Source organism: Podarcis muralis, chromosome 10 (assembly GCF_964188315.1).
Source record: "Podarcis muralis chromosome 10, rPodMur119.hap1.1, whole genome shotgun sequence".
Lineage (NCBI taxonomy): Eukaryota > Metazoa > Chordata > Lepidosauria > Squamata > Lacertidae > Podarcis > Podarcis muralis.
In genome coordinates this window covers 9058842-9084666 of record NC_135664.1, presented here as the reverse complement: position 1 = coordinate 9084666, position 25825 = coordinate 9058842, and the positions used below count along the sequence as shown (strand labels likewise).

At 42.2% G+C, this 25825-nt stretch overlaps 1 protein-coding gene across 10 annotated transcripts in view; it reads right to left on the bottom strand.

The window, feature by feature from the left end:
* The window catches only part of KIF21A (kinesin family member 21A), a 100325-nt gene that overhangs the window by 65524 nt on the left and 8976 nt on the right, over nt 1-25825 (bottom strand). For all 10 annotated transcript variants that reach the window (XM_028747701.2, XM_028747707.2, XM_028747702.2 and 7 more), the window contains exons 2-3: nt 4395-4617; nt 2386-2568 (exon numbers count right to left, since the gene is read on the bottom strand). In XM_028747701.2, coding sequence (XP_028603534.2) covers nt 2386-2568; nt 4395-4617 — 406 coding nt within the window. The remainder of the gene's footprint in view (nt 1-2385; nt 2569-4394; nt 4618-25825) is intronic.

Genomic DNA, 25825 nt, shown 5'->3' with positions numbered 1-25825 from the left:
GGGTGAGGGGGCAGAGGTTTGCTTCCATGTTGCTCTCTCTATCTCTTACCTGAGAAATAATCAAACTGAACATGGGAAGCCACATTGATTTGAATGCAGGATAGTATCTGACCGTGAGAGCTAAACCCTCTTGAAGGGCATGGGAGGAAACAACATCAGAACAATATTTTGGATCCCAATGAGGCACGGTAAAGGTAAAGAGACCACTGACCACTAGGTCCAGTTGTGGACGACTCTGGGGTTGTGGCGCTCATCTTGCTTTACTGGCCGAGGGAGCCGGCGTACAGCTTCTGGGTGATGTGGGACTAATGCTTTCAGTGAGGTTCTTCAGATCCTTTGTACAGTGGTGCCTCGCAAGACGAAATTAATTCGTTCCGCGAGTTTTGTCGTCTTGCGATTTTTTTCGTCTTGCGAAGCACGGTGTCGGGAAAGTTTTGGAAAAGCTTCAAAAATCACCAAAGTCTTTAAAAACCTCAAAAAAGGCTACCACACCGCGTGCTATGAGTTGCTCCTCGAAGTCAAGTCGCAACTGTATTAACGGTGTTAAGAAAAAGGAAACAAACTTGCAAGACGTTTCCGTCTTGCGAAGCAAGCCCCTAGGGAAAATCGTCTTGCGAAGCAGCTCAAAAAACAAAAAACCCTTTCGTCTAGTGAGTTTTTTGTCTTGCGAGTTTTTTGTCGTTGCGAGGTACCACTGTATTCTTGAATCTTTCTATATACACAGTATGCATGTTCCCCAGAGAACGGTGCAAGGATGCAAATACTCTTTGCATCCTTTGCATGGGAAATGAAGCAGAAGGAGAATTTCCATAACCTCTCACTGACTGCATAACGGAACAACGTTCCTGGCCAATGTTTATTCGCTAACCCTCAGAGAGGCATTTAATGCAATCTTGTTCTGACTTTCAACAAGCAGATTTGCCATGCATGTTACATGCGGACCAGGACCTTCCAGACAACGGAATGAGACACTTGAAAGATCATTCTGATTTGGGGATTCTTCCAATTAGCAGTTCTAAGGCAATACTGAAAACACGGTTTTGCAGGGTTTATACTGCATAATTAGCTGGCACCAGTTTAATCTGTCAGTGCAATGAAAAGTATCTAAAAACTGAATGCTTGGATATATTTAGTATTTTATGGTGAAAGAGGATATTGTTTTACACATACTTGGTTCCTAGAAGTAAAGAGATTGCATCACTCATTATATCATCTAACTAGCACTTAAACTTGTCAGACCTGTTAGCTACTGATAGGGATACAACTTCATCTTCTTCCTTTTTTGCCCATATTTCTATGAAGAGTGCCTCTTTTTAAAAAAATAATTGGCAGCACTGTAAATGCTTTTTTAAATGAAAAAAAGCTAAGCACTCCTCCAAGGCTTGTTTTTCTGGACAAAGTGATTTGCACCTCTCTTTCTGTATTTTAAAATATATCACAGAAACACTTTATGACAGACGTTTTTGTTAAAATACATAGAATCTATTTTTGGAAATAGTAAGTATAAACATTCTACAATTATCAGCTGAAGATGCACTGGAAGTCCAAAGTCACTAAAAATGGCTTTGTTTTGCTTACAAACTATCAGGACCCGGGGCGGGGGGGAAGCAACTGTTTAACTATCAAAGAGTTCGGAAAACAAAGTCCAAATTAAGGGGAACTAAGGGGCTGCCTTTATACTGTGCCGTTTGCGATTTGTTCCTCTGGACAAATATTAGCCAGAAAGCTTAAATCCAGTGCCCTTAGGTCAAGAGCAACAGGTATAGACTAGTCCAACTCCATAATGTATTTGGTTAATATTTTGGCAGAAATGCCAACAGCAGTCCAGCGATAATTACCTGCGTCGGAATTCAAGCACCTGTAACTTGGTTACCCTTCTGTTGCTAAACCCTAACTCAGAAGGGCATTGAAAAAATAACTCCCATTAGAATTGCAAATGTAAAAGTGGCAAACACAGTTCATTGGCCTTATTCAACAACACCAAGAGAGGGGGCTGACCTCAATTAATAAAACATGTTTCCTAAGCTTTGAATCAGGCGTCATAAATCATCTGAGCTTTAGTGAAAAGGGCAAAATGTCCTCTCTCTCCACCCTAGTGTGGGTGTTAAATAGTTTGCAACACTATAATTTTACGATGTTCCAAAACATAGATTTCTAACGTAAGATAAGCAAATCTCAACTTCCCTGCCATTCTTCCTGCCTAAATTGCATAATAAACATATTGCCACAATTCATTCCATTGGGTTTTCTGCAATATTTAAATTGTATGTTGACAAAACAGATTTAAAATTTAGCTCCTTGCCAATCAGAATTGAATATGTTGTGATTAGGATGCCCCGATATCTTTGCTACATGAGGGAAATAATTTTTACTATGAAAGCTTACCTCTAAGAACTGAGCATTCACTTTAAACTCTGGAGGTGGAACCCCTTGTTGAATAGCTGCGTGCGTTTTTCCTTCAATACATTTATACAAGTGTTTTACAGCTCGTGGTATAATGCCCTGTTCCTCTTCCATTATGTTAACATCAAATCCGGTCCCCATGGTGTATGTTTTACCGGCTCCTGTCTAAATTTAAGAGACCAAACAGCATTAATGTGCAACTAAATAATGTTCATTGTACACATCTTAACCTAGGGTCAAATAACACGAGAAACACTCTATTGCTGATCAAAAAGACTTCTGACTCCAGCAGCTCACTTTACAACTTTCTAGGTTGTCTCAAGAAAAAAGTAAGATCTCTATAGCACTTGGATGACATAAAAACATCTGGACTGCAGAAATGCATAGTGAATGGAGATGAGGATCTAAACCACCACCGCCTGTCCCCCAGGAAACAAGGGGTGATATTCCAGGAGTCTTCCTAGCTGAAGCAAGATTAGACTGGCTTCCTATCCATAAAACATATTTTCCAATGTTTTGCAGTGGTTAAAAAGAAAAAGGAAAACTGGGTTATTAGGTAGATTATGTCATGCTAAACTTAATACGAAGAAAAGGGTGTGTTAAGTAACACACTGCAGGAAAATAATGCTCTAAGAAGGCAGCCACCCCTGGAACTCCAAACTCACCTTCTCCTCATTCTAGTAGTCCATCAGGTGTCAAAGCGTCAGGACCAAACAAAAGAACAACACAGTTGCTTAGGCAACATGTGGCTGCCTGCCTGAACTACACTAGCAGTTCCCAAAACACTGGGAGCTAATTTAAAACCCCTGGGAGGAAAACGCATAACTTGTTTTTGTTTTATTATGTATTTTGAGCTCTCGTTTTGTACTGAACCGCCCTGTGATCTTCAGATAAAGCGTGGTATACAAATTTAATTAATGACAAATATGGATCTGCCTGGCCAGTGCCTGGATGTTTAGGAGACTGCTGGGAAGAAAAGATAAAAAGAAGACAACTTGATATCCCAGTATCAATAATAGAGATAACCATCAGTCAAGTCATTTGAGCAGGAGTGACTAACTTGTGGCAGCTCCAGATACTAAAATGCTCTCAGCATCCCTGGCTATATCGAAACAACATTTATGCCAAATGGGGAGAGGAGGGACAAAAGTGAAGAGGAAAGTCCAATCTGAGCTGGACACATCCTCTTTTGAACAGACCTATTAGAATTCAAGGCCACTGTAATTCAAGCTGAAGGATTGCACTTCTGAGCACCTTCTGCCTCTAGTGGGGAAGAGGTGCAAGGACCAGAGGATGCTTGTGGGAGCCTTAACACCGCTCCTGGGCAAGGCGGACAGGAGGGAAACACGCCCTTGCCATCGCCCATTCTGCGCAGTAGCCTAAGGTGCAAAGAGGGAAGGGGAAGGTTGGGGGAAGTAAAAAAAAAAAAAGACCACTCCCGGATTCTGCTAGCGATTGAGCCACACATGAGCTTCAGGGCTCTTCACTGTAAATAAAGGTAAAGGTAAAGGGACCCCTGACCATTAGGTCCAGTCGTGGCCGACTCTGGGGTTGCGGCGCTCATTTCACTTTATTGGCCAAGGGAGCCGGCGTACAGCTTCCGGGTCATGTGGCCAGCATGACTAAGCCGCTTCTGGTGAACCAGAGTAGTGCATGGAAAAGCCGTTTACCTTCCCGCCGGACCGGTACCTATTTATCTACTTGCACTTTGATGTGCTTTCGAACTGCTAGGTTGGCAGGAGCAGGGACCGAGCAACGGGAGCTCACCCCGTCGCAGGGTTTCGAACTGCCGACCTTCTGATCAGCAAGTCCTAGGCTCTGTGGTTTAACCCACAGCACCACCAGCGTCACTGTAAATAGTTTGCGCCAAAATAAAACCTGTAAAATACGGGTTTGGAGTCCTGCCTGCTTACTCTCGAGCAGCCGCAACAGCCATCTGACAGATTCACTGAAAAGCAAACAATTAATTTTGAAACGTTCGTAAAGTTTACCTGCCCATAAGCAAACACGGTAGCATTGTATCCTTCAAAGCAGCCTTCAATCAGTTTTTCTATGCACTGTATATAGATTTCTTCTTGCTGGGATTCAATATCAAATACATAATCAAAGGTGAAGGCCTTATCTTTTCCCAGGAACACTTGAGGTTCTCCAGGTGTGACAGATGTGCAGATATGGCATCCTTCAATCTTTTCTTTGGCTAGTTGAGGTCTGATTCTGGGGTGGGGGGCGGGGGTTGGAGAAGGAGGAGAAATAAAATGCCAAATATTACATCACTGGAACAGAACACAACTTAACGCTTCTTATTTCAAGAGTCCCCCAATAAATTTAAATCAGATATGCCCAAGAGGGACTGAAGTTGCGCAGAATACTCACTGCTCACCTGCAACAATGGAAAGAACTATCTACTTAATATTTAAGGACAAAAACAACCACCCTTTCTGCTGTACCAGTGGTACTCAAGTCTCCAAGGTGACTTTGTCCGTCTCAAGTTGGCCTGGTTGTATTCTAAGATTACAGCCCCATTTACGTTTTCTCATGAGTAATCCCTATTGAACTCAGTGGGATTTCTGAGTGAACCGGCATATAACCGGTAATTAATAACTTACAAAAATCAGTCAAAGAAAAAAAACCATGGCAGAACAGAGGACAATCAGGCCTAATATATCCACATTATTTTTGAACCGCAGGAGCCTGCCAAAGATAACAACATTGACTTGAATAGACCTACTATGGTAACAAGAATAGAAGGGAGATTATTTCAATTTAATTTTAAAAGCCTTTGCCCCACGGCGGAGTAAAAACAAATTATTTTTGTTTGTTTTTTAAAACAAGTAGACCCCAGATGCTCAATAGTTTAAGAGGAGGTTATTCTAGCTTGGATTATATGGTGCAGCACTAAGCTAACAAGGGCCTGTTTCATCTCCCAAGCAGCACAAAAACGACAACCTAGTTTTCTCATTATTTGTGAAAATCCTAACAGACGTTAACCCAAATATGAGCATAAGACTTTTCTTTCTTTCTTTCTTTCTTTCTTTCTTTCTTTCTTTCTTTCTTTCTTTCTTTCTTTCTTTCTTTGCTACCATTTAGTAAGTTACTTGTTTCCACAAGAACCCAACTGGAATTCATGGTAACTTCTGGGCAAACAACTTGTCATACACAAGTACAGTGGTACCTTAGGTTAAGTACTTAATTCGTTCCAGAGGTCCGTACTTAACCTGAAACTGTTCTTAACCTGAAGCACCACTTTAGCTAATGGGGCCTCCCACTGCCGCCGGAGCACGATTTCTGTTCTCATCCTGAAGCAAAGTTCTTAACCTGAAGCACTATTTCTGGGTTAGCGGAGTCTGTAACCTGAAGCGTATGTAACCTGAAGCGTATGTAACCCGAGGTACCACTGTATGTTTTTTATTTAAGACACAACTTCAGTAGGCTATAATTCTGCTTAGGACTACCACGTGTGTGTGTGTGTGTGTGTGTGTGTGTGTGTGTGTGTGTGTAACCATGCTTTCACTCAAAAATTTCAGTTCCCAGTGGCTCCTTTTTGTGAAAAACTATTGGAAGTGACTTCATTGCGGAACTGAGAGAAGATGGCGGCTGCCAGCAGTGAAAAGATTTTTGGATTGATTCGGCAGAAATACCAGCGTGTGAGGTGATGCTGCCTGGACAGAGGGGTATCATACACATAAAATCCACACAGAAACACGTCATTTTACTTCAACTCGCTTGTGGAAACAACTCAGAGGCCGTGAAAGAAGGAAAACAACAGGAAGATTTAAAGGAACAATTAGAAATGACTATCAAAAGCAGCAGAGATATGAGATGATCAGAGCCTTCCCCCCCCCCCCGAACTTGAAGCATGGGAAGTACCAACAAAAAAATTATAATTTGGCAGAATATTTGGATTAATTGATATGTATATGTATAATCTGGAATATTTAATGTGATTTGATTGGATTGTTAAAATGGAAAACTTAATAAAAATGATCTTTTTAATAAACGAAGTGACTTCATTGCATGCATTTGCCTTCAATATGTGGTTTGAAACTTGCCACCAACATTTCACAATCTGATACAGTGGTGCCCCGCAAGACGAATGCCTCGCAAGACGGAAAACCTGCTAGACGAAAGGGTTTTCCGTTTTGGAGGTGCTTCGCAAAACGAATTTCCTATGGGCTTGCTTCGCAAGACGAAAATGTCTTGCGAGCTCCTGCAGGGTTTTTTTCCTCCCCCCCCCTTTTCCCAAGCCGCTAAGCCGCTTATCAGCTGATCCGCTAAGCCGCTAATCCGTTTATCAGCTGATCCGCTAAGCCGCTTAACAGCTGATCCGCTAAGCCGCTTAACAGCTGATCCGTTAAGCCGCTTAACAGCTGGTCCGCTAAGCCGCTTAACAGCTGATCGCTAAGCCGCTTAACAGCTGATCCGCTAAGCCGCTTAACAGCTGATCCGCTAAGTCGCTTAACAGCTGATCCGCTAAGCCGCTTATCAGCTGATCCGCTAAGCCCGCTAAGCCGCTAATAGCGCTAATCCGCTAAGCCGCTAATGGGCTTGCTTCGCAAGACGAAAAAACCGCAAGATGAAGAGACTCGCGGAACGGATTCTTTTCGTCTTGCGAGGCACCACCGTACAAGCTAGGTGGTTTGTATCTATAATATAATGAATCAAATGCCAATCGCACAAGGGGCACCAAAGAAATTATTCTGAATTTACCTAAGATTGAATGTAAAACAGCACATTTAAAGAAGTCTGGGGTTTCACCCACCAAGCACAAGTTTTAGCTCAGTTGCTAGATCGTAAGACTCTTAATATCAAGGTCACGAGTTCGAGCTCTATGTTGGGTAAAAGATTCCTGCATTGCAGGGGGCTGGACCAGATGACACTCGTGGTCCCTCTTCCAACTCTACAATTCTATGGTTCTATGAACTTGGACTTCTTCAGAACTGTAAACGTAGACTGTGCAGCTGCAGTGATTGATGACAGACTGTGAATTCAGCTTCTTTGTGTCTGGTAATGAATTACGTTTTTCTATCAACAACTGGAAATTTGAAAGCATCTAGGAGCAATCCTACATTGGGAGTTAGAACAATATAATGCAGTTCCCTTTCACTTAATTTTACCCCCAAATTTTACACACAAATGGCAGAAAGCGTGCAGATGATCCAACAATACAAGCTTCACAACTACAAGGTATCATACCACACATCATGACAGCCCATACAATAGTTTATTTATAATACTATTGTCAATTTAATCCCTTTCCAAGTAGACAAAGTTAGCACATGTCCTGAGCAAAACCTGCAGTACATGATGAAACTGGAAGAACCATTTATGACTATTCTTAAGGGAACAATAGCTTTTATTTTTTAAAAAATAAAACACACTCCGACAACCTGTCCAGTAGGGAAACAAATTTACAATACAGAAGTCTACTGTGCCAATATAAACATTCATGTAATCTTATAGTGCAAGTGATTTCTCCCTTCTACAAGTCTACTCTACAAAACATCTCCTGTGATTTATGCCAGTAGTAACTTGGGAGAGGCAAAATGTTTCAAGAATTGCCGTTAGAAAAATACCAAGTCCAAGGTCCTTATTCTGTCATCCGTCCACTTGTAGAAGGAGCTTGCTATCAGCTTGCTATCTGTGAACTAACAGTTGTATAAATGAGCCCCAGGGTGGTCTTTTAGACATTCTTCCATCCTCATGATTGCTAATAATCTATTAGTAGTTCTCACACCATAGGAAGAACATTTAGAATGACTCAGTGGCACCGGAGGAGTGATTCGGTCACAATCAATTAGGTTCTGAATCTGACTGTTTGGGGTTCAGTCCCCAATGTGGTGCCCATGAACTCCATGTAGACATACACACATACACTTGATGCCTGCCAAGATCCCCACTGCTCCTATTTAATGGAAATATGGAGGAGGAGGAGTAATAATAATAATAATAATAATAATAATAATAGTATATTCGGTCTTTTTTGTTGTATTCCTCCCTTTGGTGGCATTGTGTGGGAGCGCAGAGTCTTCGAAGTACTGAAGTTTATCTTGCAATATGTCTTGCAATATGGTTTTATTTTTGCTCCTTTTAACATTATTTATTGTTATTTTCATTGTACGTATATTCAGGCATTGTTTTGACTGCTCTGGGAAATTGTAGCAGTCTGAACAGTGGTGTATAACTCTCCTAAATAAAGCAGGCAGGGGTGAATATTGGTCACATATTAGGTTCCCCCTCCCTTTTAAACACAGTTAGGAAATAATAATTTAGGGTTCTCTTTTTAAAAAAATATTCCTAGTTGGTGGATTTTGATTTATTTTCTTAAATGTGCTTTGTTTGTATTGGGTTGGATGAAAAGTAGAGGAAACATTTTGCATCACAGCAGGGCTTGCTTTTCTGCCTCTTCTTCTCACTTCTGTTCCTTGCACACACAGATAATCCCAGTTTGGAGTTTGGGGGCAGGAGACCCTCCAAGATGGAATGGGATGGGGCAGAGGGGGCAGTAGTTTGATAGGTGACACCTTATGTGGCTGAAAGTCTTGTGAAAAACTTCATGCAAACACCTTTGGTGGTTCTCTCTCTTCTGCTTTTATTGTGATTAAGTTTTGCTTGTTGCTTTTTGTTGTTTTTTCAATGGCTTTTACATTGTGTTACCTCTCAGAGAATGTTTGTTACTGGGTGGCATACTAATATATGAATGTGTATATATATATATGAAGGAAGCCTGGGGGAATGGAGGGGGATGTTTTTGTTTTTAATTATACACACAAACCCTCATTTTTCCAGGTTGCTTTTCCAGGTCTTCACATCTCTACAAACACAATTTTAAAAGAAGTACAGTGGTACCTCGGGTTACATATGCTTCAGGTTACATACGCTTCAGGTTACAGACTCCGCTAACCCAGAAATAGTGCTTCAGGTTAAGAACTTTGCTTCAGGATGAGAACAGAAATCGTGCTCCGACGGCGCAGCAGCAGCAGGAGGAGGCCCCACTAGCTAAAGTGGTGCTTCAGGTTAAGAACAGTTTCAGGTTAAGAACGGACCTCCAGAACGAATTAAGTACTTAACCCAAGGTACCACTGTACATATACTTTTAAAGACTGCAATCTACTCTGAGCTCCCCTTCCAAGCCAGAGGGGGGAAAACACAATTTATTTTTAATAACATTTATATTGGCTAGTTCCTAGCAAAGCCATTAATTTCAGCAAGTTATACAGGGGCAAATAAACCAATTCCTAGACATTCTGTAATGGACCTAAGTTTGTTTTTTTGTTTTTTTGTTCTGTGAACTGCCCTGAGACCTCTGGGTATAGGGAGGTATATAAATTCAATTAATAATAACAACAACAGTAATAAATAGGAATATCTATTTAAAGGAGCTATATTAAAAACCCGGAAACTGACAAGCTGTCACTTTTCACTGGCAGATGAGAAAGAGGAGTAATAGTCATAATTTAATTAAAAGCAAAATATGGCACTGGAGTAATTGGATTGATTGATTGATCGAATGAATGAATCATTATTTGCGTCAGCCATCGGCCATAGCAATAAAACAATAATATACAAAGAATAGAAATAAACAGTCAATTATATAAAATACATTTTAGGGTTTGGAATCAATAGTCAAATAGTGGATCTTATTCTGATTGACCCAGCTAAAAACCTCACAACCTTTGCTGTCACCGGAGTAATTGCATTTGTCTGGCGACAGTTCACATATGTTGCTGTCACGGTTTGGCTTGGCTTAATAAGATTTATTTTCTTAAATTAATTATCCTTTTCTGGACCTCTCATCAGAACAAGCTTCTGTAGCCATTAAGTGAATTCACAAGGGCCAGGCTTATTCAACTGCGCCATAGTTTCAGAGGCAAGCCATTTATATATGTTGATTTGGTTTCCTTGGACCTCTTGCCTTCATCACTGGGCAGTTGCTAGCCTTAGCTGGAAGGATGTCAAGCTGTGTTCTTCTCCCCCTTTCCCCCCCCAAAATAATCCTTTGGCCATTTTGTAATGGTCTGCCAGACAGCTCAGTACAGACGGCATCCTCTTACTGCCTGACAGGGTCTTTTGTTTGCTTGCCAAGGGAAAAGCAAGGAGGTTGGAGGGGGGAGAGACTGAGTGTTGGCTGTCAAGTAAATAGATCTTCTCTAAGCAGGTACCCAACTTTCTCTTGGAAGCCGTACACAGCAGACACGTCACATGGAAAACGTATCCAGTATTTCCACGTAAATTCTTCCTATATCATTTCAACGCATCGCTCACTTTAATGTGCTTCATTAGCTATGTCATAATAACTGTTTGGCTGCATAACAGTGTAATAACTGTAGCAGCAAAGCAATATAAATAAGCTCATGGCACCTTAGAGACTACCACCCTTTGTTGTTGTTGTTTAGTCGTTTAGTCGTGTCCGACTCTTCGTGACCCCATGGACCAGAGCACGCCAGGCACCTCTGTCCTCCACTACTTCCCGCAGTTTGGTCAAACTCATGCTGGTAACCTCGAAAACACTATCCAACCATCTCGTCCTCTGTCGCCCCCTTCTCCTTGTGCCCTCCATCTTTCCCAGCATCAGTGTCTTCTCCAGGGAGTCTTCTCTTCTCATGAGGTGGCCAAAGTACTGGAGCCTCAGCTTCACGATCTGTCCTTCCAGTGAGCACTCAGGGCTGATTTCCTTAAGAATGGATGCGTTTGATCTTCTTGCAGTCCATGGGACTCTCAAGAGTCTCCTCCAGCAACATAATTCAAAAGCATCAATTCTTCGGCAGTCCAGCTCTCACTTCCATACATCACTACTGGGAAAACCATGGCTTTAACTATACGGACCTTTGTTGACAAGGTGACGTCTCTACTTCTCAAGATGCTGTCTAGGCCTGTCATTGCCCTTCTCCCAAGAAGCAGGCGTCTTTTAATTTCGTGGCTGCTGTCACCATCTGCAGTGACCACCCTTATATCTCTTGAAATTTTTCACTCACAGCAAGTAATGTGAGAGTCAGGGAGGTGAACTCATGAAAAGCTGGGGATCTCATGTCTCTCATATGAAGTAGGATGCTTGAGTTTTCCCCAAAAGTTTTCCAAGAACTTTAGGGGTGCCTTTCATAGTTCAGCTTTGAGATATAAAGTGGTTGTGTTGTGTGTGTTTTTTAAGGATTCCTCCCCACAAATGGAAATAGCACAGGGAAGGTAAAGAAAACATTTACTCTACCCTATACCAAAATGTTTTGATCACCCCCATTTAACATCCACAATCCATTTCTAGCATTTCATTTCATTTCATTTCATTTGTTTTTTGCCTTTTTGTCTGTCATTTGGTGGGTCTGCCAATCAGCTTTTACAAACTGTTACATATTTAATACTGCAGGAGAGAAAAAAAATCCTTTACAGTTTATTGTTGACTATTTCAAGTGAACAGAAGCTGCTCTGTTTTTAAACAGAAGGTAGGCTGTTCGCGCAAGGGCTGAACTGCGGCTATGAGCTGGTGAGATCTCACCATGCAGCAAGCAGAAAAATGTCAGGATCACAAAATAGCCCAGGCTGAAAATTACATGCTTGCCCATACTGTACTTGGAGCAGAGTTACATTTTTGAACATTCCTGAATAGAAATGCTTGGTTCTGACTCCACTAAACATGTTACTCTCTGGAAGGATCATGTTACTCTGCTACAAGGGAAAGGAAAGGGGGGGGGAGATAACAACCACATTGCTCTCCACTTCTGCGGTTTCTACTGGCAGAGATTTACACTGGCTTGATAGTAACTCCAGGATTTTCTTAAGGTCTTAATCACCCTTGTTTGTTTGTTTGTTTAAAAGTCCTATACAGTGGTGCCCCGCAAGACGAATGCCTCGCAAGACGAAAAACTCGCTAGACGAAAGGGTTTTCCGTTTTTTGAGTCGTTCTGCAAGACGAATTTCCCTATGGGCTTGCTTTGCAAGACGAAACGTCTTGCGAGTTCTTGCGAGTTTGTTTCCTTTTTCTTAAAGCCGCTAAGCCGTTAATAGCCGCTAAGCCGTTAATAGCCGTTAAGCCGCTAATAGCCGTGCTTCGCAAGACGAAAAAACCGCAAGACGAAGAGACTCGCGGAACGGATTAATTTCATCTTGCGAGGCACCACTGTATCTGCTGAATGGATTTATGTTTGTAAAGCTGTGTTCTTTTCTTACATAGATACACCTGAACAAAATGGAAATACCTGGAGAGTTATTGAAAGGCATGCTTTGAGGAAGATAACCAACACTGGGACTCTCATACTGGAATTTCAGATGTAGAGAATACTACAGCAATCACACCGATTTTTCAGAGGCTGCCACCAAAGCAAATACAGTGGCACCTCTGGTTGCGAACGGGATCCGTTCCGGAGGCCTGTTCACATGAAAAGAGCGCAACCCGCAGCAGCGCGTCTGCACACGCGCAGGTTGTGATTCGCCGCTTCTGCGCATGCGCGTGATGTCATTTTGTGCTTCTGCACATGCGTGAGCGGCAAAACCCAGAAGTAACCCTTTCCAGTACTTCCGGGTCGCCGCGGGGCGTAACCTGAAAGAACGTAACATGAAACAAACGTAACATGAGGTATGACTGTACAGTAGTACCTCACGTTACAGACACTTCAGGTTACAGACTCTGCTAACCCAGAAATAGTACCTCGGGTTAAGAACTTTGCTTCAGGATGAGAACGGAAATCACGCGGCAGCAGCGGAAGGCCCCATTAGCTAAAGTGGTACCTCAGGTTAAGAACAGTTTCAGGTTAAGAACGGACCTCCAGTAAAAGATTTGTGGACTTTTAAAGCAGCAGCAACAAGAGGATTGGATCCCTTTCGGAACTTGAAATATGGGTACCCCCAACAAAAATTTAAAATTAGGCTCTGTAATTCGGAACTTATGTGACTTGATTTGATATGATTGGTCTGTTAATAAAAAATATTTTTTTAAAAAAGAAAGAACGGACCTCCAGAACAAATTAAGTTCTTAACCCAAGGTACCACTATATAGGATATTCCTTAAGTTTCTGAATTCTGAAGGCCATTTCACATGTTACAATAAAGTGGGTAGACCAGATGCACACAAATGTTGCACTGCTATCACACTTGTGATGCATGCCCCCCCCACCCCCCAAAACAACTTGTAAGGCATGTACTTCGCAAACTTTTGCAGGCACAGTTCATCCCTGTGGGCTTGTTTTTGCACTTTACACAACTAATGTGTGCACTGCCCTCTCGTTGCAATGTACAAAGCTGTCCTGAACCTTCGTGAGGAGGGAATACTTGGGAAACAGAGGGAAGATTTAGGTTTAGCTTCTTTTCTTCTTTGATCCAGAGATTAAGATGTTGCTTTTAAAAGGGAGCATATATAAACGACATGTATAAAGATCCATCTGGAAATTTGATGCACCTTCAGGTATTACAAAATTAATCCATCTAGCTCAGTATTGTCTACACCAGTGGTGAGACACCTCAAGCCAGCAGGCCCCTCTGGGGTTGCCCACAAGGCCATTTTTGGCATAACAAGCCTCATCTTTCCTGCTTCTGATGTCACATGACATTAGGGAGAGTAAAGTTCCAGCCATGAAAGTTCAAAAAGATTTCAAGCCATAGTCATAAAGGAAGAATCAAGGCGAGTATGCCACTCGCTTCCTTTGATCTGTTGCCTCGCATGGCGAGAGAAAAAACCAACAAATTCAGAAAGTGCTGAATTCAAGCTCTGAATGTGAAAGGAAGACTCTTGAAGTTTCAATCACCTGGCATCATATGACAGCAGGCGACTGACAGGGGGACAATTCCACCAACCTATCAAGTGACCCAGGTCAGGTTGGTCTACGCCGATTGTCTACTGCTCTCCTGAGTTTCAGCCTGGGGTTCTTCCCAGTGTTACGTGGAGATTGTAGGGACTGACACTGGGATTTTCGGCTTGCAAAGAATTGCTCTACCTCTAAGCCAAGGTAAAGAGGACCTTTGGAAACATGAGGCCCACAGTCCTTCTTGGGCAATCTTCCAGGAGCCAAGTATCAAAGCTGGGGAAGGCCACAAGCAAAAGTGGGCCAAACTCCTGCCGCACCTAAATGTCAGACTTTACACACACACACACACACACACACACACCTCTATTCAAGCAAGCAAGCATCATTATCACAGATCAATAATACACTTCTGCAGGAAAAAAAGCACTCAAGTAAGGCACAGAGCAGGGCTTGGGATAAGTGTGGTCTGGAACAGGGGCTTGGCTTGGAAAGGTCCCAAGGACAGCATTTGACCTCAGGCTTGGGGGGTATGAAGGTCACAGCTTAGAGCAAGACTGGAGAACCCTCAAGTCAACTCTATATTGGCTGATTTCATAATACAGTGGTACCTTGGGTTAAGTACTTAATTCGTTCCGGAGGTCCGTTCTTAACCTGAAACTGTTCTTAACCTTCAGCACCACTTTAGCTAATGGGACCTCCCGCTGCCGCCGCACCGCCGTAGCACGATTTCTGTTCTCATCCTGAAGCAAAGTTCTTAACCCGAGGTAATATTTCTGGGTTAGCGAAGTCTGTAACCTGAAGCATATGTAACCTGAAGCGTCTGTAACCCGAGGTACCACTGTATGCACATTCAAAATAATATGCTTGAAATGAAGACTCAGCAGCACACCAACCCACTCTCACTACCTTTCCTTTACAATTATGCATAGGGCAATTTTGAGTACCCATCACGCAATGACCTAAATGCATAGATTAGCCCTTCAGAGTTAGATACAAAGGGTATACGCTTATGTCTGTCAAAACACGCACCAGACATGTTGAGGGGGATCCTAATTTCTGACCAATTTCATCTGTTTGTCTTACAGTGTTAAGTCGCTTTGAGACTTTTTCATATAAAGCAGCTAAGAAATGCAGTAAACAACAAAATAATTTTGTCCAGGCATGTTCAAGTTGTGCTGTACGAAATTCATACAACTGCTGAGGATTTAGCTGGTTATATTGCATAGCATGTTTCATGCTACAGTCAATTTTTTTTTGCTTTGCATAATTTGTGGAACAATTCTCCCCTTATTCACACAGCTGCTGCCAGTTCATTTCTCTGCCAGTCTCTCTCTCCACCCCATACAAAGTGGTAAACACCTGATCCTGGAGTCTTGCCTATCAGTTCAACGCTTTACTGCTGTTCCTTGGCAGCAGGAGTGGGAGAGAGTCTAGCTTTCTCAGGGTCAAAAACTCTTCTGTTAAATCAGTCCTTATTTAAGGGGGAGGAGGGGGACAGAGTAAGAATGAGAACAGTTCCAAATTATGCATTTCTCAGCTGCTGTATAAAAACCATTAAAAGCAAATTACTTCTGGCTTGGCTGTTTAACAGCAGTGCCCCCAAAAGCACTAGGAAGGGGGAAAGACTTTCTAAAATGCAAGCTTAACTTCCTCAGCTGTGAGTTGATGTTCAAAGATAATGTGTCTAAATCAGTTCTCAAATAAGCAATAAAAATTGTTATTGCAATAAGTTGCACTAAGCGAGAACAATACAAGTTTTGAAGCTTTTCCCAATGAACAATGTTCATTCAACAATGTTCAGTTTAGCCACTACATTTTAAGAATCTAAGAGAGAGCCATAAAGATGATGAAGAGGTCAAAAGCCATAAAGTAAGTGTGGTAGAGTGGTTAGAGTAGTCCTCCACAACACACTGTCCTCCAGATTTTTGAACTATTATCTCCCATTGCCCCTGGCTTTTTGCAATGCTGGCTGGAACTAATGGGAATTGGAGACCAGCAACATTTGGAGGCACCAGGTGAAGAGCACTGGTTTCAAATGCCAGATTAGGAATGGCGATGCCAGAGCTCAAATCCCCACTCAGCCATGAAGGTCACTGGCAGCCTTGGGCTTAACCTCACTCTCTAAGCCTTCCCCACCTCACAGGGTTGTTCTGAGGATGAGGGAGATAAACTTCAAAGGAAAAAATGGAGGAGATACAAATAATAATTAAAGTGCTGGTAATTAGTTCATGTTAACTGATATCAACCTTCCATGAACTATTTGACAGCAAGCAGTGATCCTCTCACATAGTTCTGGTGATCCACTGTTAAGCCCCAGCATGTCATTGGCAAGACATCAGTCTAGAGTTTCCTTTCAAGTCTCTCTCCCATCATGTAAGCTCAGGGGGAGGGAAACTTTCCCAGCAAGTAGGTGGATCCCAACATCTCCCACTCCAGTAGCCCATTTTGACCATAGTCGTCAACTTACAGATTTGAAAATAAGGGACCAGCAGCCTCGAAAATAAGGGATCAGCAGCCAAAATAAGGGATTTTGGCTTAGCTTATACATCGATCCAGCACTGATGGAGCCATGCTGCTTTGGCTGCCACTGACTGTGTTTTGCAGGGGGTTGGACTAAGGGTCTACGACTCCCACCAAAGAAGAGTGGCAGACAAAACTGATGAACAACATCGAGATGGCGAAGCTTACAGGCAGAATTAGAAACCAGGAAGAGGACCTCTTTAATAAAGAAAGGGGAAAGTTTATAATTTATTTGAAAAGCTATTGTAAAGAGTTACATACATTGGTAGGATTGACAGAAAACTTGTAGTAAAAATTTGAACTGTGGATGGACAAATGATTTATTAAGATAGAGTTATGAAAGGGATTCAGAGGGGGAAATCACTACATTAAGATGCTGCACTGGTTGGAGGGGATGCTAAGCAGCACGTCGGGGCTGCCGTCGTCCTGGCGCGAGGAGTTCCATTGGCCCTTCCCCACCCAAGAGAGAGGGAGGGAGAGAGACTCTCGCCCACGCCGCCCGCGAGCCTGGCATGAGGCAGTTGCAGCGCCATGGCGGCCACTAAAGTGCCACCCTTCTGCTTCCCTCCCCATTCCCTCCTCTTCCTCCTCCCTCAGGCCGCCTCCTCAGCCGCCGCCGCTGATGCCTCCAGCTTCCCCTGGCAGCGTGGCAGAAGTCTCGCAAGAGAGGGGCTGCCTGCCCACCCGCCACCACCTGTCTCCTCATGACGCGCCCCTGAGGTGGGAAAGGGAGAGACGGAGACGCGGCAGCTCATGCGCTCGCTCTCTCGCATGGCGGAGGACCCCGAGCCGCTGCTTCCCTCCCAAGCCGGGCGAGCATGAAACCCGGGAAATTTAAGGGACATCATCAATCTGGGACAGCAGCGGGGAAACGGTACTGGGATAAGGGAGTTTCCCGCCAAATAAGGGACAGTTGACAGCTATGATTTTGACATGTGGGTGAGGGTGCTCGCCTATCAACTGATGTCATTACATCAAGTGATAACTTCAAAAGGGCCAGCTAACAGGGGTTGCAAATCAACAAAGCTGGGTCTTCCCCAATGGCAAACTCCTTGGCAGTGTAGCCCATCTGCAAAGGAACAACCAGGAGCTCTCTTTAAGCTTCCAATAGTTCCTTTACAGGTGCATCCTTACCTGTCCCTCATCACATATGTCAGGTGAGCAGCAGATGAGTAAGGTTTGGAGGGAAACTGCCTTGTGGACCAAATCAGGACCTGTGCCAGGCAAATTTAGGTCCCCCACCCTCAAAATAGACTAGTCCAATAGCTTTCAAACTTTTTAACTTGCGTAGACTCTTTCTACTCTCACCTATCTGCTGAGGGATGCCTATATCTCTGCACCACATGCCTTTCTCTTACTTGAAAAGAGCATTGCACTGCTGACTTACAATACGTACGTAATCCAAAACCCTTCTGAGCTTTGCCACTGGTTAATAAAGCTCCACTCTCTGTTCTCTTCCTCTACAATACGTTTATCTGAAACAGAATGCCACCTTAACTGCTTTCATCCTAATTATCAAGCTTGTTATAATTCTAATCTGTCATCTGAAATTTCTCTCAGTCACTCCCGTTTTTATTTTGTATCCTCTGTCTCATCTACAAATTTGTTACGAATACTCAGTCATCCTAAACTTAAAAGCCTTATGTCCTAAGTCTATAATTTGATACTTGTACGGACAAGGCCGTGCAGCCGAGACGAAAAAGGAAAGAACAAAGAGAAAAGGAGACTGAAATATTCATTTAGTGAACTTTAGAGCGATTCCTTAAGATGAGCCATTGAAGAGTCACAAGCACATAAATGAAGTTTATAAAAATAAATAAAGAGAGGGTGACAACGTGAGTCTCCAGTACATGACCAGACAGCACTAACTTTATGTAGTCAATTGTGTGTAAGGAAATAAACCTTCTGTCTCTTTGGGATCAAAGAGGCAGGAAAGGATGGGAGAGTAATTTGATTCAGTTTACATTTAAAGGTGAATTTCCTAAATCTGCATTTTAAAAAAACCAAAACCACCAAGAGCTACCTGACCATCAGCTGCATCTTGCCAGAAGGTAAGAGCCCATCGCTCCCCTACTGTTCTTCATGCCTGATGCCCTGCAGAGGCACCGATTCTGCGGGGTCCCTACTTCCCTGCAGAGTAGCACCCCACACCACAGGACCTATGTTTCTGCACAAGAGCTGAAGTGGAGGCACTGATTCTGCAGAATGCAGGGTGCTCACTTGCAGAGAAGCCATGGCTTTTTTTTTTTTAATTAAAAAACCTAATGAGACATCAGCCTGCCCCTGAACTAATTTGGAACTGGATCCAGGGCAGGCTGGGTTGTCCCATGTTGGTCTAAGGTGGGTTACCCTGACTAAGGCTCCTTGAATTGGAGCATGGGTAGGCAAACTAAGGCCCGGGGGCCGGATCCGGCCCAATCACCTTCTCAATCCAGCCCGCAGACGGTCCAGGAATCAGTGTGTTTTTACATTAGTAGAATGTGTCCTTTTATTTAAAATTCATCTCTGGGTTATTTGTGGGGCCTGCCTGGTGTTTTTACATGAGCAGAATGTGTGCTTTTATTTAAAATGCATCTCTGGGTTATTTGTGGGGGTATAGGAATTAGTTCATTTCCCCCCCCCCCAAAATATAGTCTGGCCCCCCACAAGGTCTGAGGGACAGTGGACCGGCCCCCTGCAGAAAAAGATTGCTGACTCCTGTTGGAACCATGGGAAGGGGCTGTACACAGCTACACTAGAAACCCCATCTCTCTCCACACCCTTCATCATAAAGCTGAGAGGCAGAAGAAAAAGCCTCCCTTTTATTTTGAATTTAGTTTATGTTTCTTTTCCACAGTGAAATGAGCCCAAAGTGACTAACAAACATCTATTCACATAATTTAACGTTTTTGGGGGGAGGTGGGACACATTTGTTACAAAACCTGCAACACAAGGCTAAAAACAACTCAGTCAACAAGAAGTCCCAGCAAAGGAAGAATGGATACAAGAACTTGCAGAATATGCAGAAATGGCAAAACTCCCCAGAAGAGTAAGAAATCAAGATAACAAACTTTTTATAAAGGAATGGAAATGGTTTATTGAATATTTACAGATGAATTGTAAATGGAGAAGAACATTGGCAGGATTGTTGTAATAAACTGCGGCTTCATAAGAGTATATATTTAAAGAAGATGAATAAATGAGTAAATTAAGTTATTTTGGATATGCAGAAGATATTAAAAATAAATTTAAGGAACCGCAGAAAGAGGAGGAAGGAACTCAAGTTTTGAAATGTCAAAATGATTGTAAAATCAGTGAAACGTATAAACCTGAAAAGTATAAATTTTTTTAAAAAAAAACAAACAAAAAACAATTCAGTAAACATGAAGTAAATTTAATGTTACGGTAAAATATAGTCTTGACACATACCAAGTACAATGCAAAGTCAAAATTAACAGGCCAAAACAAGCCCCACTGCTGCCACAGCTTAAATAAAGCTCAGAAGAGGTAGGGTCTTCTGACCAGACTAGGTGATTTACAGCCTGTTCCCTCATCTCTCCTTTGGACAAGTCTCAAAGTCACAAAAAGTAGGGTTGGGGGGAGGCAGTGATGGTAAGTAGTCTTCCCCAGCTGCTAGTGCTGATTTTACTGCACTGCTTTCAATCAAGGCCCAGGACAAAGCAGAACCAGAAGTCTCCTCCATTGGCCTAAAGGAAAGGATAACTTGCTAACATATAAAGAACAATGAAACCATCTGTTCGCGAATGCCAATGTATATCATTTATACAGCTACAGTTTTATAATTCGTAACGGACAAGAAAGAGTTAACCAAACAATCATCTCTCTGATTTCCAGCCCAGTATTTCCAAAGCAATTGATTGATGGTAAAGAAGACTTAGCCCTCACATATCAGTTGCAAGAGTTCAGTGAACACAAATTCGCTTCGACCACGCTTACCCATCAGCGGTATTAAAATTGATCCTGATGGATAGGCTTCCTAATTGAGTCAGACATAAATGCAAATGGCGTCCTGTCCAGTATGGAATAGACAGGTGGCTCACCCCCTTCCTCATCACCCAATGTCTAAGACGAACAAACAGAAAACATTTGTGCAAAAGCTTCTTTATGTCCAAATAAGGGGAATCTGGGTGGGGGCAGTTGCAGCTGTTCCTTTGTTCATACCACACACAATGATTCCTCAGGGGCACCTTAATCTATGGATAAAATGAGGTATAGTCACACTTAACACATGTTATTCGAAAACCCAACCACATTTCTGTGAATCCTGAAATGTGCTCTTGGTCCAAAATATAGCAACTGAATAATAATAATAAACCCTCCATTGTTCTCAGATATGATTTTTAGCCCCCACCCCCCAGTTAAACACATTTGCTCAAGAAAGACCCTGAGACATTATTGTTCAAGAGGCATAAAACAAAGTAGAATTTCGTTTCCATTTACCTTCACATCAACTGGGGTGGGGGGGTGTCAATGTGGTTGTGCTATGTTGGTGGCAGATGCCCAATGCTCTGTGTCATGAAATATGCAGGCAGCCCCTGGTACAAAGAACCTTGAAAACTGAAGAGCCTCGTGGGAAAGTTTGTTGCATGATCAGACTAGAGACTGCCACATTATAGTAAAACATCCATTTCATGCATCTGATGAAGCAGAGCTTATTCCACAACTCCTGTAAATGATATTTCCCTTTGGGTCAATGCTTCTGAGAAAGTCATGTGAAACTCAAAAGCTGTTGGTAACACACCAACCCAAGCTTGCCTAATAATAGGTGTTCATTTTTTGCCTACTTGCCCATCTTCTGGGCAAGTGTCTATGTACTATGTATTTCCATATTCCAATATAATTTTAAGTATTGAGTAACTAGGGTTGGCGCAACAAGTCAACTGATCAGCAAGTATTTGACCAAGGTGCTAGTGCAGAGGAGAAACTAGCCTCAATCCCTGGTTCAGCATTGTGTGTGAACTTGAGACTATGGTTAGACAAACAAACCATGATAAATAAGCCAAGAACAAGTCTATGGTTTGCTGTAACAGCCGAATGTGTGCGAGAACCACTGCAGTATTTGAAGCAAGAAGTTAGTTTTCAACTACCATTTTTCTCAAGTTCAGGAAGGTGGATTCTATAAAAGGGCTGCTAACCTTTGGAGTTACCATTCAGAAATTAACAGTTGCTGTTTATTTGCCTCACACACTGTCAGAGTTCGTTAATGTTAACATCTTTAGCCAAGGGAGTAACTAAATCTTTTCCAAACCTTAGGAAAATTCTGTAAAAAAATGTTATATACCTGCAACTTCATTTTTAGCAGTTTATTTAACAAAAAGAAGTCATGTTGAAGAGGAGCAATATCCTTACAGTTCAAATTCTAATATTAACAGAAAACTCATCCCCCTTTTAACTTCCAAATCACAGTCACGCCTACAATTAATCTCTAACAAGGACTGGGTTAGATACCAATTTTTCTAGAGACATGATATACAAAAGCTTGATTAGGAATCAATACCCCAAAATTCATTGTCCCTTTTTTCAATAAACCCTCAAGAATTTTCTTGAATGTCATGTAGAAGACAACTAAACATTAAGTATATACAATATAGAATAATTACATTCATAGATCAGTTTTGTCATACGAAAGTAATTCAAGTGTATATAAGTAGTAAGTATTGGCAGCGCTATATCTTTGGGAAGGTATTGTATGTGTACCTACAAAATTTATAAACAGAGCCCATATCCCCGCCCCCCAAAAATACAAATAAAAAATAAGCAAGATTTGCCACCCTATTGAGTTACAAACTTTAGCACCAATAAAAGGCCTGATGCAAAATAATTGCTTTGCAAACAGCTCTATGCAATTCTAGCTATACTGCTTTCAGATCACAATGAATTTCCCTGTCAATTTATATACCTCCTGTCACTACACGATTGATATTCATTTCAACAATCGCTGCTGTTTCAGCAAAAAATAAGATTGCCCTTTCTGATTAATCATTTATTCTAAATATGCAAGAGACAGACCAACAGGTTCAATCTATAACAATGAGACTCTTGAGACTATTACTGAATACTCTTAGCAAGCATTGAGATGGGGACAGAATAAGAGGAACTTGGAACACAAAAATGGCAAAATTGTTGCACCACAGAAAACCAAATTCTGGGCTGCCCCATAGAACTGAGACATTTCAAAAGCTCTTGCAAATATCCATAGCCTAAGGAGCCCTTTGCTAACTTCCATATATGCAGGCTTTCCTTGTTTAATGTCATTGCCATGGTGACATCCTTGAAATCTAATTCCGCAGCCATTCATGTTGTGGTAACTCAGAGGTTCATTCAATGCCTGGAAGAAGACTGGGTGCTAAGGCTCTAGCACGGCTTTTCAAAGAAGCTGAATGAAGGAAAAGTAAGGAAAAGTTAAGGGCGAATGGGGAAAGAATGTTTAAGTTAGGAAAATACTGAACAATCCAAGTAAGTTCTGTAGTTCTGCATCTTTCTGTGAAAGTCAAGAATGCTTTAGCACTAAATACCGTATTTTTTGCTCTATAAGGTTCACTTTTTCCCTCCTAAAAAGTAAGGGGAAATGTGTGTGCGTCTTATGGAGCGAATGCAGGCTGCACAGCTATCCCAGAAGCCAGAACAGCAAGAGGGATTGCTGCTTTCACTGCGCAGCAATCCCTCTTGCTGTTCTGGCTTCTGAGATTCAGAATATTTTTTTTCTTGCCGTAATGATGTTTGCCCATCAGGTATCAGCTATGCCATAGAAACACGGAAAACCACTGAACCTAACTTCCTGCAGCTAAATCAGAGTTGCCTACAGCAAAACAATCTATACACATTTATCCAAGGTCTGTTGGAAATGACCACAGAGAGTCCTTATGCATGAACAAATTTCCATTGTTCAACTGATTTAATGTTCAGAACCAACCTCCCTTGTATCTACATTTGTGATTAAGGTAAGTAGGGCAGCCTTCCCTCAACACAATAATCTCCAGAGGTTTAGGACTAAAATTCCCAAGATACCTGACCATATGGGCTTTGCTAACTGGGGTTCATGAGAACTGCAGCAAAAATAATAATAATACAGGGCATCAGGTTGGAGAGCGCTGGACTTATGGACTTTCATGGACTGATTGGACGCAGAGGAATGATGGAAGGAACCAGTTGGAGAACCAACCAGGGAAGAAGGAGGTCTGGGAGTGGGACAACAATGAGAGGTCAAAGGGAGAAGACTGTGAAGTGGAGGTGTTGGAAGCTGAAGAGTTAACAGGGCTTATCTGAGGTGGGAATCTGTGAGAGAGAAGTCCAGAATCAGAGGCAGAATCTGAAACAAGAGGGTGGGAGGAGGGAGCCCAAGAGGCAGAGATGAGTCAGGCTGGTCATGGGTGTCTCCCCTCTCCTGCTGCGACAAGCTCCCATCCCCCCTTTTCTCCCAGAACCAGAAGTGGTATGAAAAGGGCAGCGAAGAGGGCATCTGCCTGCAGGCGCAGTCTCCAATTGATTGGGAAAAGCCCTGGAGAGGAGGGGACTTAGATGGCTGAGAGGAGGCCTGGACCTTGAGTCTTGGCAACTGACTCTCATGGAGTAAGGCTACTGGGAATGAGCTGTTTCGCTAATGAAGAGTTAACTCCAACTCAGAACAGTGTGATTTACTGTCGGCTCGCTTTCTGACACTGTAGCAGGGAATGTTGGGAAGACTTGCCCTTCGCTGCCAGCACACAAGCTTGTTCCACACTGCTTGTAGGTTCCCAGCCATCCTACCAAAATGTCCACGCACTGAAATACCCATGAGTCCATACCCGCTATTATACAATTAATGGGAGCAAGTATTAAAGAATTCTGTTATCCTCAAAATTAGAGACATTAAAAAACCAAGAATGTTCAACCTATGACGTCACATAAAAAAAGATGGGACCAAATCTAGTTTACTACGAATTAGTAGCATTCATGGCATGAGAACCATTTTCCTGTGGTGTGAACAGCTACCATTACAACACGTCCCGCAGGTGAGGTATAAGGATAAGTAAGTTGTGTGCAGGTTATAAGGACAGGTGAGTCGTGTGACTGTGTGACCTTACCTATAGATTCAGTACCTAGGAGGGAAGCAAAATTGGTTCTAGTTATAAATCTAAGCATCTTTGGTCATGGACTACCCATGTGTATGTCCAACCACACTACCTGACGGCAACAAGCACTAAACAGCTTGGTGCGAAACGCGTGACCACACTCAGATGTTGAGATTATATAGGCATGAGCAGAGCATAATGGAAGTAGACCACAGTCCACTACCACAGATCCACAACAAGGCTAAAAACATTTATAATGAGACAGGACCATATATCCTGTACTTCCTCCAGGTAGTATGAAATAGTATGAATACTGGTGAGTATGAATACTGGTGAGAAAGTTATTAGAGAGCATTGCAATACCTCCCCTGAACAGAGACTGTTCCTCAGAGTAAGCTAAGCTGCGCACACAACATACATTTAAAGAGCATTTTTTCCTCCCAAAGAGTCCTGTAGTTTGTGAAGGATGCGAGAAATTGCAGCTCCATGAGGATTTCCAGGATTATTTTTGGTGGGGAGGTTCTTTAAACATTTGATGTGTACGCAGCACTGGAAAGCAGCAAAATTTTCTTACTGCTTTTCAAGCAAGGAAGCTTTATGGAAGTCTCCTGGGAAATTCATTAGGAGACAAACAGGATGTTAATGTCAAATACATTTAAAAGTCATCACACCAAGAAGCTTACTGTCTAGAATATAATTAGATTGCTGTTTCAGCACCAAATCCTAGAGAGATTTAATTCCTATTGAATAAGTGCGGTACTCAGACCTCCAAATGGATTACATATACAAATCCCTTCTCCACTGAATGATCAATAGTCTGATGCAGAGGGCAAGTTCCATAAATAATGCTCAGGAAAAGAAACATCATTTGAATTCTCCATCTTGAATAAAACATCAGCAACTATTAATCTGATTTTTAAATGGCTTTCTTTCAGTTTTATACTGCTTATGCTTCGCTGACTAGCTGTACGAGTTAACCTGGTCTATGACCGTTTAATAAAATTTGATTTGATTTTATACTGCTTGAAAATACTACTCAGTCATAACTCTATTAGGCGAGACTAAAGATACAAGCGGTGGCTGTCCGATAAGTGTGCAACCACACATTTGTGCGTAACACCA